The 14,346-nt window shown below is 50.8% G+C and overlaps 5 protein-coding genes across 5 annotated transcripts; 2 read left to right on the top strand and 3 right to left on the bottom strand.

Moving 5' to 3' along the window:
• Window positions 1-75: 75 nt before the first annotated feature.
• BDW70DRAFT_148327 (uncharacterized protein) lies at window positions 76-1,151 on the top strand (the record flags this gene model as incomplete). Its single annotated transcript, XM_073738854.1, has 2 exons — window positions 76-850; window positions 910-1,151. The coding sequence occupies 2 exons, from the start codon at window positions 76-78 to the stop codon at window positions 1,149-1,151; spliced, it is 1,017 nt and encodes a 338-aa protein (XP_073598773.1).
• Window positions 1,152-3,153: 2,002 nt separating this feature from the next.
• On the top strand, window positions 3,154-5,876 carry utr2 (putative cell wall glucanase (Utr2)). Its single transcript, XM_073735906.1, has 3 exons — window positions 3,154-3,986; window positions 4,036-4,473; window positions 4,529-5,876. The coding sequence occupies exons 1-3, from the start codon at window positions 3,860-3,862 to the stop codon at window positions 5,269-5,271; spliced, it is 1,308 nt and encodes a 435-aa protein (XP_073598772.1). The 5' UTR covers window positions 3,154-3,859; the 3' UTR covers window positions 5,272-5,876.
• Window positions 5,877-6,081: 205 nt separating this feature from the next.
• On the bottom strand, window positions 6,082-8,339 carry BDW70DRAFT_130981 (alkaline phosphatase). Its single transcript, XM_073735905.1, has 2 exons — window positions 6,756-8,339; window positions 6,082-6,686 (listed from the first exon to the last, which is right to left on the bottom strand). Exons 1-2 carry the CDS (start codon window positions 8,257-8,259, stop codon window positions 6,370-6,372), a joined length of 1,821 nt encoding a protein of 606 aa, XP_073598771.1. The 5' UTR covers window positions 8,260-8,339; the 3' UTR covers window positions 6,082-6,369.
• Window positions 8,340-8,420: 81 nt separating this feature from the next.
• On the bottom strand, window positions 8,421-9,363 carry BDW70DRAFT_130980 (Mth938-like domain-containing protein). The gene is made up of 2 exons (XM_073735904.1): window positions 8,749-9,363; window positions 8,421-8,681 (listed from the first exon to the last, which is right to left on the bottom strand). The coding sequence occupies exons 1-2, from the start codon at window positions 9,272-9,274 to the stop codon at window positions 8,485-8,487; spliced, it is 723 nt and encodes a 240-aa protein (XP_073598770.1). The 5' UTR covers window positions 9,275-9,363; the 3' UTR covers window positions 8,421-8,484.
• A 14-nt stretch (window positions 9,364-9,377) lies between these two features.
• hmt1 (putative vacuolar ABC heavy metal transporter (Hmt1)) lies at window positions 9,378-13,398 on the bottom strand. Its single transcript, XM_073735903.1, has 3 exons — window positions 12,390-13,398; window positions 11,183-12,297; window positions 9,378-11,124 (listed from the first exon to the last, which is right to left on the bottom strand). Exons 1-3 carry the CDS (start codon window positions 12,744-12,746, stop codon window positions 9,834-9,836), a joined length of 2,763 nt encoding a protein of 920 aa, XP_073598769.1. The 5' UTR covers window positions 12,747-13,398; the 3' UTR covers window positions 9,378-9,833.
• Between the last annotated feature and the right edge of the window lie 948 nt (window positions 13,399-14,346).

Genomic DNA, 14,346 nt, shown 5'->3' with positions numbered 1-14,346 from the left:
AGCTTGTAGCAGGATGCCAATGGAGCAGTGGCCAACCGTGTCGCCCAGCAACATGCCAACGGCGGTCATCAAGTCATGACCAACCATTCTCCTCCTGGTGGCCCGATCCAGCAACAAGCAGTTGTGGCCCTCATGAATGAAGTGCAGAAAGAGCAGAATAAGCCTGCCCACTTCGAAAGCTGCCCACTTCAGAGACTTCCGCCACCCCCCGCGGCCGCTCTTCAGCCTCATAGCTGGGCTCAGGTTGCCGGCTCCATTACGTCCGGCCCTTCTCATGAAATGATGCAGTTAATGTCACCGGCTCTGGTGACCTCTTGTCCTGGCTCGAAGGAGGGCCAGAATAGTGATGACGGTAGATCTAATGACGATCTTATAACATTCATTCCTTCTCCAATACCGGTGCTTCCTGAAGAAAAAGCCGGGATTATCCGTATCTTGGGACGGATGAATGAAGCTTCTATTGCTCATATCACCGCTCGTATCCACGAGGGACCCTTGCAGGACATCCGCATTGAAGCTCCCGATAGAGCTCGAATTGTCTTTCAGCATCTTTCGCACGCGGAAGCGTTCTGTGAAGCTGACAAGGAAATGGTAGTCAGACTTGGCTTTGGACGTCTTGGAAAAGGCTACCGTGTTGAGATTGCTGAGATCGTCGATTGGACCGACGACCATCGTGCGATGAATCAGCCGATTAGAGAGCGTCGTCGTCTCTCTTTTGCTAGAAAGGGGCTTTTCTCCTATTACAAGAATGTTCCCGGTGTCCTGTCTCCTGAAGCTTGGAAACAGGATATACGCAGCATTGCTGGCGTCGGTAATATCGAGCGCCTTTTTGTCTTTAACAATGGCAACGGTGAGTAGGAACCAATAGCCATGTGATGGGATCCAAACCTGATGCTGACGCTACTGTAGCGACCGCCATATTCACGAGCACGATCATTGCTCGTAGGGTTTTGGAAACTGTCAACAGATGGAAAGAGACGAAGGCCGTCTATCGAGGCGTTTCGGTGACCTACTCGTCTGATCCTTGCGAAAAGGAGCTCATTTTGACAGACGACAAGTGTGTCCTTATGCGTCGGCATGACAAGTTCCGCCCCAACCATCCCGGTTACCGTCCCGGCAAATTCAGGCAGGGCCAGCCTGGACGCCGTTGATCGGGTGAACACACAGGATATGGTCTGTCACACGTCCATGACCCAGTGAGCACTCGCTTGGAAGAAGCATACCTTAGCCCGTCAACGACGGGACAAAAATCAAAACGTCATTGATAAGAGAACAAGATAAAATAAAAATAAAATGAAATAAAACCAGAAAGACGGGGTGCGCAATGCTTGATCGACGGTGCAAAATTAACGGGCCAACGTGCGTCGTACACCAGAAATGGCACGAGCTTGATTGATGACAGAGGGAGAAAGGGAGATATCCGTCTGCCAAAATCAATAGACTCATATGCCCCTTGATGTCGGATGTACGGCAACCGTAAGGACATTAGCTGTCGATCCCTGGTGTGGAAAAGGGTTTTGTTCTGTTTAATTTGTCCCTTATTCTTTACAATGCACGTACCTCCAGCTATAGTTTAACAAAGTCTTTATTGGTTTAGGCTTAAGCGTTAGAGATTTTTGATTCCATCGGCAGCGGCATGAACCCGAGTCGTGTAACTGTGTCTTCTGTAGTCGACTCCGAGTACAAGCGAGAAGAATATACAGTAAAAACTCGAGTCTATGCTGCTAGCAGAGACGACAACCTCCCGGGATTGCAACGGACGTCCAGATCACATATCACCTAAAGTCCCATTCGCTTCGGCCACTCTGTAGGAAAGGCTCTATACAAGCTCTCTATGGAGCGTCAGCCAGCATAAGTGTCAGCCAGCATCAGAAGCTTAAAGGCGGTAGCACAAGCCGTTGACACGATGCCTCAGTCAAAACGCCAATAAACGTCGACATGTGGTACTCGTACAGCCCCAGTAGGTACCTGCAGGCGCCGTGCCGCCTGTACGCAATGCGAACAGATATCGTTGCTTTTTTTCGTGTTGACGCGTCAATCCACGCCGTATATCTATATATCTATGATCCGTGGAGAACAGAGTACGTACTCTTCTTGGGCCCTTGCATAAATGCACCAGAGTCTCAGTCGTGACTCGTCTTCGAGAACTCCATTCAAACACCATGCTACCGTTCTGGCAAGACTTCAATCATTCCAGTGACGAAAATTCACAATATTGACCCATTGACGAAAACGGCTGTTTGTTGTAGGGTTGTATACGTACCTCGAGCCACTAGAGCCTTTGATCCTCTTAAGCCGATCTGGTCGCGGAAAGACTTCCACTAGACTGAAATCACCGAGAATGCCGATTGAATTCGATCAAAATTGAGGTTGACGTCAAATGCCACGCGAGGGTCGAAGGGCATTCCTTGCGTCGAGATGCAAGGACGCTACAACGGGAATATGAGGATGGGAGGATGGGAGGATAGGAGGATAGGATATTAGTTCTGGCACGATATGACGGTCACGGGAGCTAGCCATCCCGCGATTGTCGGTACGCTCCCAGCACAGGTGGAAAGAGAGCGAAGGACTGAAGGTTAGGGTAGCTCTACAGACCCAAATCGGCTAGCTCCGAATCCTCCAGCTGTTCTTGCCTTAAACATTTGCCAAGACTCTAAGCCCGGATATTATTAGCCGGCTAGAGTTCGCTAGAGTGTGGGCACTGCTGGAGGTGGAGACGGCAGCCTACTCTGAGTCGAGTCGGTATCGGTATTACCAATACCGAGACGGTTTTATGACTGAGCATCAGAGTCTGCTTTCGGAGACCACCAGACGGGGCGATATTTCTGTACGACCGCGTACTCGAAGATACCTGGTGGTATCTGATTCGAATCTGTAGAAGATGGTTTGTTTCCGGATGATTCCATGCTTAGCAGCAGTGGCGATTTCCAAGAAAAACGGCGTGGAGTAGTTCCTTGGACGCATGTCAGTGGTCACGAGTTCCAGTCGTGCCTGGCAGTTGGCGCGCCAGTACGCTCAAGTGAGACAAGCCTGTCAGACACAACGTCGGGTGCGGCATCCGGTTGCAGTACTCCAATCGTGAGTGCTGAATTCTCTCTTGTAGACCAGATACTGAAGATCTTTTTAGTAATGAGAAAAATCGATCTAATACTTCGTAGCAGGACTCGGCATAATTCCCTTACTCTGAGTATATTCAATACCTCTGCTGTCTGTAGCAGATAAGGGTCTGTAATTTATGACCGGAAGCGTTGATAAGCCCACTCCTGGTGTCTCTCCAAGATCGGCGGCCTTTAATAGTCGGCCCTCTCCCTTCCACCCCGTCCTTTCCCCCTCGATCCGGTCGTTTCTTCTTTCGTTCACATAATCCATTTCAATCGAGATTCGATCGCTACCGGGACAGAGCTTATTGCCTCTCTTCCCCATCCTGGCCCTCTCTCAGCGGTGATTTAGGTCTCCTATTTCCCGCAGTCCTTCGTTGATTGGTGCGCTCCTCGATCATACTACTACACTCCATCGCCTTGTATAAATCACTCTATACTCTCCCAATCTGAAACGCAATTTCCGCATGCTTCTTGGTAAGTGGCCCCTCTCACTCCAGTTCACCGTCATCTGCAATCAATCCACACCCTATGTCTTGTTGTCATCATTCGTGCACGCCCGGCATTTCCAATACCAAGCCTTGGGTGTTCCCCTGAGTGGATCGCAGACAAAGACTTTGATCAAGGCCCACTGTTATACCACTTTCTCTGGGTGCTCCCTGCGTCAGAATCGATTTTAAACTGATCTTTTCTCCGTCTTCTCCAGACCCTGTTCTCTGTATATGATTCTCGGCCTATCCTGACTCCATCGCGTCGTCGCCATGCTGCGCCTTCAAACTGCTCTGTTCTTCGCCTACCTGGTGGCCAGGTCTGTCGCCGCAGACGACTTCTCGCCGCCCAGCTGCAGTCTCGATGAACACTGTCCCGAGGAATACCCTTGCTGCTCCGGTAGGTCGGATCCGCTCCATATGCACCGCACCCGCTCATGTTGCACTAGTATACGGACAATGTGGCACTGGCGCTTACTGCCTCGGCGGTTGCGATCCCCTGATGTCGTACTCTCTTGATTCCTGCGCCCCGATGCCTATCTGTCAGAGCAAGAGCTACAAGTGGGAGAACCTGGACAGCGCCGCCTCGAACAATGAGTACCTCGGGAACGCCACAGAATCCGACTGGGTGTACAGCGGAAAGCTTAAAGTCGAAGACGGAAACCTTGTGCTCACTATGCCCAAGGAGAGCACGGGCTCCCTGATCGCGAACAACCACTACATCTGGTACGGCAAGATTGGTGCAAAGATCAAGAGCAGTCGCGGTGCCGGTGTTGTTACTGCTTTCATTCTTCTCTCTGATACCAAGGACGAAATCGACTACGAATGGGTTGGCTCCGATCTGACAGAGGTTCAAACCAACTATTACTTCCAAGGCATCCTCGACTGTGAGTCACATTCATTTGTTCAACATTTGCCAAACATGTTACTGACCTTCTCTAGACGATAACGGCGGCAAATCCAAGGTAGACGGTGAGAATACTTATGCGGATTGGCACACTTACGAGATCGACTGGACTCCTGAGAAGATTGACTGGTTGGTTGACGGCGAGGTTGTTCGAACTCTTACCAAGGAATCTACATTTAATGAGACTGCCGACCGCTACGAGTACCCCCAGACTCCATCCCGAATGCAGTTGTCGCTCTGGCCCGCCGGTCAAGCCAGCAATGCTCAGGGAACCATTGAGTGGGCTGGAGGTGAGATCGATTGGGACTCCGAGGATATCAAGAACCAGGGCTACTACGCAGCCTACTACAGCGACATCACCGTGGAATGCTATGACCCTCCTTCTGACGCCAAGGTCAGCGGCGATGTCTCTTACGACTTCAAGGACGACAAGGGCTTGGAAAGCTCCGTTGAGATCACCGACAACAATACCGTGCTTGCTTCTCTGGGCGCCACGGGCCTCAACATGGACCTCGGTTCTAACAAAACCGACAGCAGTGGCAACTCTACTGGCTCCATCTCCAACTCCACGGTTCCTCAGAACCAGGGAGGTACAGGTAACATCGCCGGATCCTCGACCGGAAACGGCGGCTCGTCGAGCTCTGGTTCTTCAGGAGGCGTCTTCAGTCAAGGTACCGATGACAGCACCGACGGCGAAAATGCAGCCCCTTCTGAGCGAGTCCTCAAGGGTTCCTTCTTCGCTGTTTTGGTCGCTGTCGTTGTCCTCATCACCATGTGAAGCCTTTTAATTTCTCTTACCTCTTCACCTCTTCTTGGACTATATTTATTTATTTCTTCTTTTGCCATCTGGGCCTCTGGACAAACAGCAATTGCGCGTGGCCACCTGAAATATACGATTCGCACCGTATCATCTTTGTTATGTTGTACCTTATGTTCTATACCTGGGCACAATCGCCTCTTACCTGCCCTGTTATCACTTTGATACCAGTGACTTGTACTGCCCCCAATTTCATGTCTATTCATTGATTGAATCTTGACTGACTCGACTCGGATGTTCTCATGTTCTACCTACTTATATCATGATCGCGCAACGCTTGCGTCAAATCGTACTGCTATTATATATGAGAAGGGACCTATGATCCCTTATTGAACTCCACAAAGATCCATAATATATACCCTCTTCGTTTCTTGCAACGTTGTCGCTCTTGAATTCTTGCCACACTTTGTTGGTTTGGTTTGACGTTTGCTTGTTACAACGGCCTCCCTAATTCGCTTTAACCATATTGACTGTTTTGTTCTCCAGGGGGGTGGTTCAGGAACTACTTTGCTTGTCTGCAAATGTATCTAGTACATGCTAACATAATAGTAATGTTGGACCTCTAATCTCAGCCCTCTGTAGAGTTCCTCTGCTACCATATCGAATCCCACCGGTACGCCTGGGTAAAGTCAAATATCCCAATCTCTATGGCTGTTTCCGGCCAACCCTGGACGCAAGTCCAAATTGAGCTGCTCGTAATCTGGCACTGTATATTTTTGCCGGGATATGACACTCATTCTCCACTCTGTCAAGTTTATAGGAAATAAGGAATCATGCAATCAAAAATACCTATATCTATGGTCTTAGAATACATAAACCAACGCCCTCAATAGCTAAGACTATGACTGACTGTAATACGCAGTGTATCTCCGAGCTGAAACCCAAACAATCAATCACAAATCGTAACCTGTCCTTGAATGCCCGTAAGAATGTACTAACGATTGCATAAATAACACCATACATTACGATCTTATCAGAAACCCAGAAAAAAAAGAAAACCAAAAATAAGAAGAACTCAATACCGACTTGTCTTTAGGTCTATCAAGACCCGAATGCAGACTAATGAACACCACCACACGCGCACTCATCACCGTCACCGCTGAATCCGCGCTTCCGCTTAAAGTCCCCATGATACGTATCGAGTCCGTCGGTGCGGACGTCGTCGCCGAGCGGGTTGCCCAGCCAGTTGAAGCTCTCGCTTACGCTTATGCTTTCAGCGGCGGTCCAAAACTCAGAGTTCTGAAGGCGTTTTGTGACGGCGCTGACGTCCAGGTCGAGGTAGTCGGCTAGGAAGGCGCCGACTTCGGTGTTTTCGTGGTTACCTTGTAGCGGCCAGGCGTCTCTTGTGGAGGACGCGTAGATATTTACGTCGACACCTGTTTGAGGGATTAGCTGCTAGTTCCGATGATATGAGGGAGTCTAGGTAAGGGAGGGCGATAGTATACCAGAATGACCGTGTGTGGACCAGCCGATTTGGGCTCGGCGACTAACCATGTCGGCGAAGACATAGTTAGGGATGATTGGGTTATTGGGATCAAGTAGGGCGTCTATTTCTTGCTGTGAGGCGTCTTCGATGCCCAGAGATATCTTGAGGAGGTCCCGCGTGTAGGCCTCCTGAGAGGGCTTGTCGGGATTCTGGCGGCGGTAGTCTTGAAGCTTTTGGGCGGCATATTCCGAGGAGTGACTGACGTTGGCTAGAACGCCCGGGAGCCAGAGGTATTCGGGGTAAGTGTCATGTAGTTGTCGGGCTGCAGCGAGTCCTCCAGTTTCATGGTCGGATGTTGCGACCAGGACCCCTGGGGTGGAGTCGTCGTTGAGGAACTCGAGGACCGCAGCAAAGGCCTTGTCGTAGGCGAGCACTTCGTTGACTTGCGCAGCTGGGTCGTTACCGTGGCCTGCGTGGTCGATGCGGGACCCTTCAATCATGAGGAAGAATCCTTGATCGCTGTTCTCTGTAGCATGGCTAAGAATTTTCAGCGCGGTCCGGGCCATCTCCTCCAAGGAGGGATACACATCATCCTGAGTGCGGCGGTCCAGTTCGTAAGGGATGTCCTTCTCAGCAAAGAGTCCCAGCAGCGGTAGCTTTGCTTCCGTCCCGCCATTGAGGCTGTCAAAACCTTTCCGGTCGTCAATGTAAGAGAACCCCTTCTCCTTGGCGACTGCCACCAAATCACGATCATCTCCCCGGCAGCTACCGTCCGTTGTGTTGGGCAAAAAATGGCACCGTCCACCGCCCATTATGAGGTCTACCACACGGCCCAGTGGGTGTTCACCAATTTCTTGCTCCGCTATCTGGTCTTCATACTGTCGAAGGTTCGCGTGCGACGCGAAGCAAGCTGGTGTAGCGTCGGTGATGCGGGTAGTCACCACCAACCCAGTCTTGTAACCAGCTAAAGATGCGGCCTCAAGTACTGTTCCACAAGGTGAGTGGTCGGGAAGCACAGAGATGGCGCCGTTGTAACTTTTGAACCCGCACGAGAATGCCGTCGCTCCGGCTGCCGAGTCGGTGACCAGACTCGAGCTGGACCTTGTCCGTGAAGTACCAAGAATGTGCCTGTCCAACACAAGGACCTCGTCGGCTGGAAGCCCTTGCGTAAGCTGCTTGAAGCTCCGGGTCATGGTAAGACTAGTTGGGCCCATCCCATCCGAGACCATGAAGATAAGGTTGCGTTTGCCGGTTGGTTTTCCTCCAGGACCCCATGCTTCTTTCTTGTGGCTCTGTATCCAGCTTGACTCTCGCTGACAGACAATTGCAAGGATAATAACAGCAACGGTGGCTATAAGAGCCCAGGAAAAGAGGCCAATCTCTCTCCAGAAGTCCCATCCCCGACGACTTCCGCCGCGGTGAGTCCGCTCGCCAGTCAACAAGGCGTCTTCCTCCTCAGCATTTCGAACGAATGACTGTTCAGATGATTGGCGTGGAGCCAGAAGAGGCTCTTCTCGCGGCATTATGGGAATGCAGCGAAGAGAGGAAATGGTGGGGTCGAAGTCGCGAGTTGGATTTGGAGTTGGAGTTGGGGAACTCGAGGGATTTGGCCAAAGCTGTCAAGCGGATAACTGGGTTGCTTGGCATGAGGTTACGTCAGATCTGCTCAGCCCTGTGTAAGGAGAGATTGAGTAGATTGCTATACAAGTACAAATATAATACTTTCAATAACACATTTAACATAAGCTTTACCTCCCCTTCCATCCGATCGGTATCATCGCAGCCGCAATTTCAGAAACTCCCCTCTCGGTCGCGAGCAGGTTGAACTGCGCAGCAGCATTTCTTGTATCTAGCACCTCAACCCTGATCCCTAGCGAGTTAATATGCTTCCTAGTCTCCGGCGACAAAGGAAAGATTGAGGCTCCCATCCCAAGAATCAACAGGTCTGTCACCATAGCACAGTCAATACACCAACTAAAGAAGGCAACGGTGTAAACAAAAAGGATACATACCCGGACGAGGCCATACCAAGTCCAATATACCCCAAACCTGCTCATCCACTTCGAACTGTCCCTTTGCATTGATCATGCTGTTCTTGGTCCCATCCTTCTTACTCATCCAAGGCCTCCATGTAAACGCTTCTCCACCGACAAGCATAACCCCGTCACCACCTGTAATCTTGACGCCATTGTCCAGATGAAAGCCCGTGTCTAGACAGGCGTCAACAGCAGTTGTCGGGGTCGGAATGTTTCCGAGTACGTTCAGTGCGGCGAAATCAGTCTGCGTGTCCTCTTTTGACGGTGGGCCGCGGTCGTGGGTGCGAGGTTTCGATGGGTGAGCCCGGGAGACCATGCGGGTTGGGCGGATGTGCGTAGAGCCATTAGAGCTGCTATTGCTTCGGTGAGGAGAAGCAAATGTCGCCGCAATGGGTGATTGGAACCGGTTCAAGTTTGCGCAGAAGGGGATGGCGAGTTTGGCGCCCTTTGGGGAGATGGATGTTCGAAGGGCTCGAAGGAGCTGGAGCGAAGGTGGATGCATTTTAGGTGCTAGTACTTCAATTGCTAGTATTATTAAAGGCAAAGAAGAGTTAAATATAGTGAAGGAAGGGCAAAAGGCGCACAATCTTGAGACAAAATAATGTTGTAATAGCAAAGGCGGAAAGTGATGAAAGACAAGACCCTGAAACTGCGCTAGGAAGAGATCTGAGAGCCTGGCGATTCAGGCATAGAATGTTCGACCAATAACTGATATCACAATTACCAGTTGCAGCAAGATCATGGATATCTGCTATGGATAAATATCCCACATTATCGCAATATTCCCAAGTATAGCTATCAAGGGGAACTCCTGCTACCCTTTGCTGCAGCGGTCGAGTTCCCGTCAAATGAAAAATGTCATACAAGTCGTGTATCACCCCCGAACGCCTTTTGGCCCAGAAGAGAAACATATGAAGCAGATAAACAATTAAACAGCAACCACCGCTCAAATCTACAAGAGCAACGTTCCGCCCACCATTCTAACTCAGAACTTTCGTTATAATAGATAATGCATAAGGTAGATTGCCCGGTTCAGCGCGCAGCTGCGCTGGACAAGAACTCTATGGGTGATGGAACTGTGCTTGTCGGTTTGCATTCGGACCGCGGTTGGTGTTCCGATCCTCGTCAGACTGGCTGGAGCTATCCTCCGCGGCCGCCGAAGTGGATGCACTGCGCAATCGCTGGGCTCGGTCTTGCAGCACCTGAGCCTCTGCAGCAGCTTTCTGAGCGCGTATTTGTTTGCGCCACATGCTTGCATACCGGCCCTTCATTGCAAGCAGTTGATCATGTGTTCCGCTTTCTGTAACCTTGCCCTCGCTCAGGACCAGGATGCGGTCCGCTGTGGTGATGGTACTCAGACGGTGTGCAATGACGAGCATCGTGCGGCCACGGGATAGCGTAGACAGAGCACCCTGGATGTGCTCTTCGGTCTCAGTGTCAAGTGCCGCAGTGGCTTCGTCCAGGAGAATGATTCGCGGGTTCTTAAGGATCGTCCGAGCAATTGCCACTCGCTGCTTCTCCCCACCACTGAGTCGCAGACCACGCTCACCAACTTTGGTGTTGTAGCCATCCGGGAATGACATGATCTTATCATGGATACTAGATGCCCGACAGGCCTCATATACGTCTTCGTCTGTGGCACTTGGGTTGGCATATTTCAGGTTATACATCAGGGTCTCATTAAAGAGAACTGTGTCCTGCGGCACCACTCCAATATGTCTTCGGAGGGAGTCGATGGTGATGCTTTCCACATCATGCCCGTCGACCAAAATTCGGCCTCTTTCAGAATTGTAGAATCGGAAAAGCAGACGGAAAACAGTCGACTTCCCTCCACCGGATTCACCGACCAGGGCAGTTGTGGTGCCGGGCTCGCAGTGGAATGTAAGGCCGTTCAACGCCGGCTTACGGGCGTCGTAGGAGAATTCAACATTGTCAAATTTGATGTCTCCCTTGCAAACCGCCAATGGTCGGGCGTTGGGTCGGTCAACAACCGTAGGCTGTTCCCTGAACAATTCCAGCAAGCGCTCCGAATTGATCAGGGCCGACTGAATGGAACGATAGAACGTTCCGAAAAAGTTGAGCGGGCCCTGCAATTGGGCCATATACGTGAGAAGCGAAACAAACTGACCTACATCCCGTTGTCCGAGAGAGACCTGATAAGCGGCAATAAAGCAGGCGATCAGGAGGCCGAGCATAAAAATGGTGTTTTGCGAAGTGTTCATCAGGTTCAGCGAGAAAAGAACGTGGTATTCGGCCCTTTGGAAGTCGGATACTGCGCCTCGGTATCGTCCAAATTCATACTCTTCCGCGTTGAAATATTTCACCGTCTCATAAGAGACCATCGAGTCATTCCTAAAAGCGTTATATGAGTAAATCCCAAAGATGAAGAGAACTAGGCTGTTCAACTCACTTCACCGCATCTTCTTGACGAGATGAATTAACCATCTGTCGCCGAATCTCCGCTCTCCACTGAGCCATACGAATAGTCACGTAAAGATAACAGAAAGTGACAATGGTGACGACAAGAGCATAATACGCGTCTAGCGCAACAAGGAAATAGACAATGGCGACACATAAATCGACCAGCATTGGAACAACCTGGAAGGTAACTTGCTCCAAAAAGGTATTGATGGAGCTACCCTTACTAAGGGCAGAGAGAACTTCGCCTGTCTTTTTTCCAAGATGGAAGTCCAAGCTGAGACCATGGACATGCTCAAAAGCAGCGGTTGAAAGCTCCATGTACGAATACTGGCTAACAGGGATCCATAGAGTGGAACGGAGAGACCCAATGAGACCCTGGTTGCCCTGGAGCCACCGAAACAGAATGTATAAGCAGATCTCAAACCATGGCACGCGGAATTCGTCACCCTGATGGGATAGTTTGTTGGTGATTATTCCAACTTGAAGAGGAACGAGGACATTGACGACGCGTTGAAGGATAATTAGTAAAAAGCAAACGAGCACCACCAACTGCAAACGGCGGGACTTGGATGGCCAAAGATACGGGAAAAATAAGGAATAGCCGCTGAGATATTCCCACCAACTAGTGGATGGCTGTGTCGTTGGGCGAACCCACGGATCTGCTGGCTTGTGGTCACCGTGTGCGCCATTTGTTGATCCATAAGCGTGTCCATTCTCTGTACCGGGGCGTAGAAGTCCCGTGGTCTCGTTAGGACCATCGCCGTTCAACCGGGCCTCTTTTCGGCCCACAGACGGAGATCTGAGAGAACTGCATGTATAGAGCATGACCAGCATCAGCAACACCAAAAGACGGATGCTGTTACAGACAACGCCTGCAGCTTCCCATGAAGTGATGCCTCCCCGTAGTTTTCCGCCAGTGGGTGCTCCAACTGCAGGCTCGTGGTGCGGGCGAGAATATATGGAAACCGAAAGGGCGAGAATCACCATCTCGAGGGGCGCGGCTACTAGCCATGGCACGAACTGAGCGAACGTTGGTGAAGGGACGGTATCTAGCAGGGATACCAGGATAATGGCATAGTCGAAGAAGGACCCCACGACGTATATCTGGAAAGTATTAGCTATAGTATCAGCTTCGCCGCGCAGTGATTTATACGCCACGCACGCAGCAAAGGTGCAAAGAGAGGATGAGTCCATACCACTACAGCCTGACCGCACCACCACTGCTCCGATCTGGCAACCATCACATGGGCCACGGTTACCACAGCCTCTGCTACCAGCGTCACCAGAATAGCAGCAGAGAGCAACCTGAAGCATAGTTTCGCATTCTGGGAGAACTTCTGGTTAGCCTTGACCACGGCCACTGTGCTCCTCGACCGCTTGGGAAGCGGACGGCCTCCCGGCCCGGTCTGTGAAGCAGACGGATTCTGGTTCGCCGTCCTGGCGGTCACAATCGAGTTGGCCACAAAGGCCGCCGCAAACACGACGAGGACCAGGATCGGGTAACCAATTCGAAGGTATTCCAGAGACCCCCGCATGACGTTATGGCGAGCCATGATGGGCGGTTTCCTCGCGCAGGGTCCAAGGCACTATATCCGAAGACCGTCGATTAAGGTATTTCCATGGCACGACGACCGCAGTGTTACTCCCAATGTAAGTGCGGTTGAAAACTGGATAGCTGGCGGGAGCACCGAGTGAGGCAGGACAGGATCGGAACGACTGAGGAGAGAAGGGATAGGCGACTGGGGAGGGTCTGGTTTCGGCGAAATTTGTGGTGGCCGAAAGGGATCGACGGAGAAGAGCACGGTCTCCGCAGTCTAGCTTTAAATTAGATTTTTCTCTTGGGCTTCGGCTCAAAGATTTATTGATATCAAGGGTCTAAGGGAAAAGAGAAGAAGAGAAGAAGACAATTGCGGCCGAGAAGAGAATTCGAAGAATGGAATAGTACAAAAACAAGGCACGCAAGAAAATACCAAGGGTGATAGCAATGAAGGGCAGAGAAGACAAGACAAGACAAGCAAGGTTGGGCCAACGAAGCAAAGACTACCCAAGAGGATAGGATGCAACGAACATGAGAAGGAAGAGGAGGGAAGAGATGAGGAAGAAAGTGGGAGGGAGGATACTGTAGAGGAAGAAAAGAAGTAAAAGCAATAGAGCCGGTGCCGGTATGGAGCCTGGGAATGACGGTGTGGTGCATGTGCAGCTGTGTCGCTGGTGGCCAGAACAGTTCCGGACTCGACTAGTCTGCAGTAGCTGGCCCCAGTGCTCGGTTCTGCATTCAAGCTCTCTCTACAAAGGACTTTTTACATCGCAAGTTTTAGGAGCCCAACTCCGTACCCTGGAGATCTTCCCGGTCTGCCCCTTCAACGGTGAGAATTTTCCGGAGGGATTACGGGATGTTTTCGTTCAGGCTCAAGGGTTGTTTTCCTGCGGAGGTCGAAGTCTGTGCCGTACTCGGCATATACGAGTCCTATACCCAATATACCCAATATAACCAGTATTCAACGCAATTCACAATTCAAACCATTCAAAGCGATTCATTAATACAATCGAATATTGTAAATCCAAATTAAGATGCAGTTTGTGCGCTTGCTCCCCCAGGATCTTGCTGTCCGGAAACCATCAATGGCCAGCACTGGTTGGAGCTGAGTGGGCTAGCGAAGGATCACTGCCCAATGGGATCATGAATCCAACAAGGAGGTCTTCTACAGACTATATGGCGGTAAAAGAGCTGACTTTCGCTCGTCTTCATAAGATTGGCATTTTGAGGCCCAAAGTAGATCCCAAGTACATCGCGATGCAGTCGATGTTGCTGCTAAGCTCTGACGGCAAGCTGAGCACGGAGCGTTTCCAATCCAGCTGAGTTTGACGGTCGCGTAGGGATGTGGCAGCAGACCAGAGTGTGTTTGCCCCAGCGACAGATCATCGATATCAAACCCAGCATTCTCTTTCCGTCCACAACCATCCACAATCCGCTAGTAGTCTATCAGCTAGTCTATCCAGTAGTAGTCTATCCAGCAATCCAGCTTCCAGCGAGCGTCTACTCTAGTCTCATCTGGCCCGACTCTGCGGATGATCTAAGGCATGCTAACGGAGGGGTTGAGATCGAGATTCCAGGCCGCCAATCTCGCCTTCGCCCTTATATCGCATACATAG

The sequence above is a fragment of the Aspergillus foveolatus genome (assembly GCF_047715535.1).
Source record: "Aspergillus foveolatus strain CBS 279.81 unplaced genomic scaffold BDW70scaffold_9, whole genome shotgun sequence".
In the NCBI taxonomy this organism is placed as follows: Eukaryota; Fungi; Ascomycota; class Eurotiomycetes; order Eurotiales; family Aspergillaceae; genus Aspergillus; species Aspergillus foveolatus.
The sequence above is the reverse complement of the archived record's forward strand: the minus strand, read 5'-3'. Positions and strand labels throughout refer to the sequence as shown.

What these genes read in the sequence shown, in the direction of transcription:
- utr2 (XM_073735906.1), top strand. Translation starts at nt 3,860, where the DNA reads ATGCTGCGCCTTCAAACTGCTCTGTTCTTCGCCTACCTGGTGGCCAGG. An exon ending in GGAATACCCTTGCTGCTCCG is followed by an intron (nt 3,987 to 4,035) that starts GTAGGTCGGATC and finishes ATGTTGCACTAG; the next exon opens with TATACGGACAATGTGGCACT. An exon ending in CTTCCAAGGCATCCTCGACT is followed by an intron (nt 4,474 to 4,528) that starts GTGAGTCACATT and finishes GACCTTCTCTAG; the next exon opens with ACGATAACGGCGGCAAATCC.
- BDW70DRAFT_130981 (XM_073735905.1), bottom strand. Translation starts at nt 8,259, where the DNA reads ATGCCGCGAGAAGAGCCTCTTCTGGCTCCACGCCAATCATCTGAACAG. An exon ending in GTCCACACACGGTCATTCTG is followed by an intron (nt 6,687 to 6,755) that starts GTATACTATCGC and finishes TCCCTCAAACAG; the next exon opens with GTGTCGACGTAAATATCTAC.
- BDW70DRAFT_130980 (XM_073735904.1), bottom strand. Translation starts at nt 9,274, where the DNA reads ATGCATCCACCTTCGCTCCAGCTCCTTCGAGCCCTTCGAACATCCATC. An exon ending in CTTGGTATGGCCTCGTCCGG is followed by an intron (nt 8,682 to 8,748) that starts GTATGTATCCTT and finishes CTATGGTGACAG; the next exon opens with ACCTGTTGATTCTTGGGATG.
- hmt1 (XM_073735903.1), bottom strand. Translation starts at nt 12,746, where the DNA reads ATGGCTCGCCATAACGTCATGCGGGGGTCTCTGGAATACCTTCGAATT. An exon ending in GGTGCGGTCAGGCTGTAGTG is followed by an intron (nt 12,298 to 12,389) that starts GTATGGACTCAT and finishes AATACTTTCCAG; the next exon opens with ATATACGTCGTGGGGTCCTT. An exon ending in CGTCAAGAAGATGCGGTGAA is followed by an intron (nt 11,125 to 11,182) that starts GTGAGTTGAACA and finishes TAACGCTTTTAG; the next exon opens with GAATGACTCGATGGTCTCTT.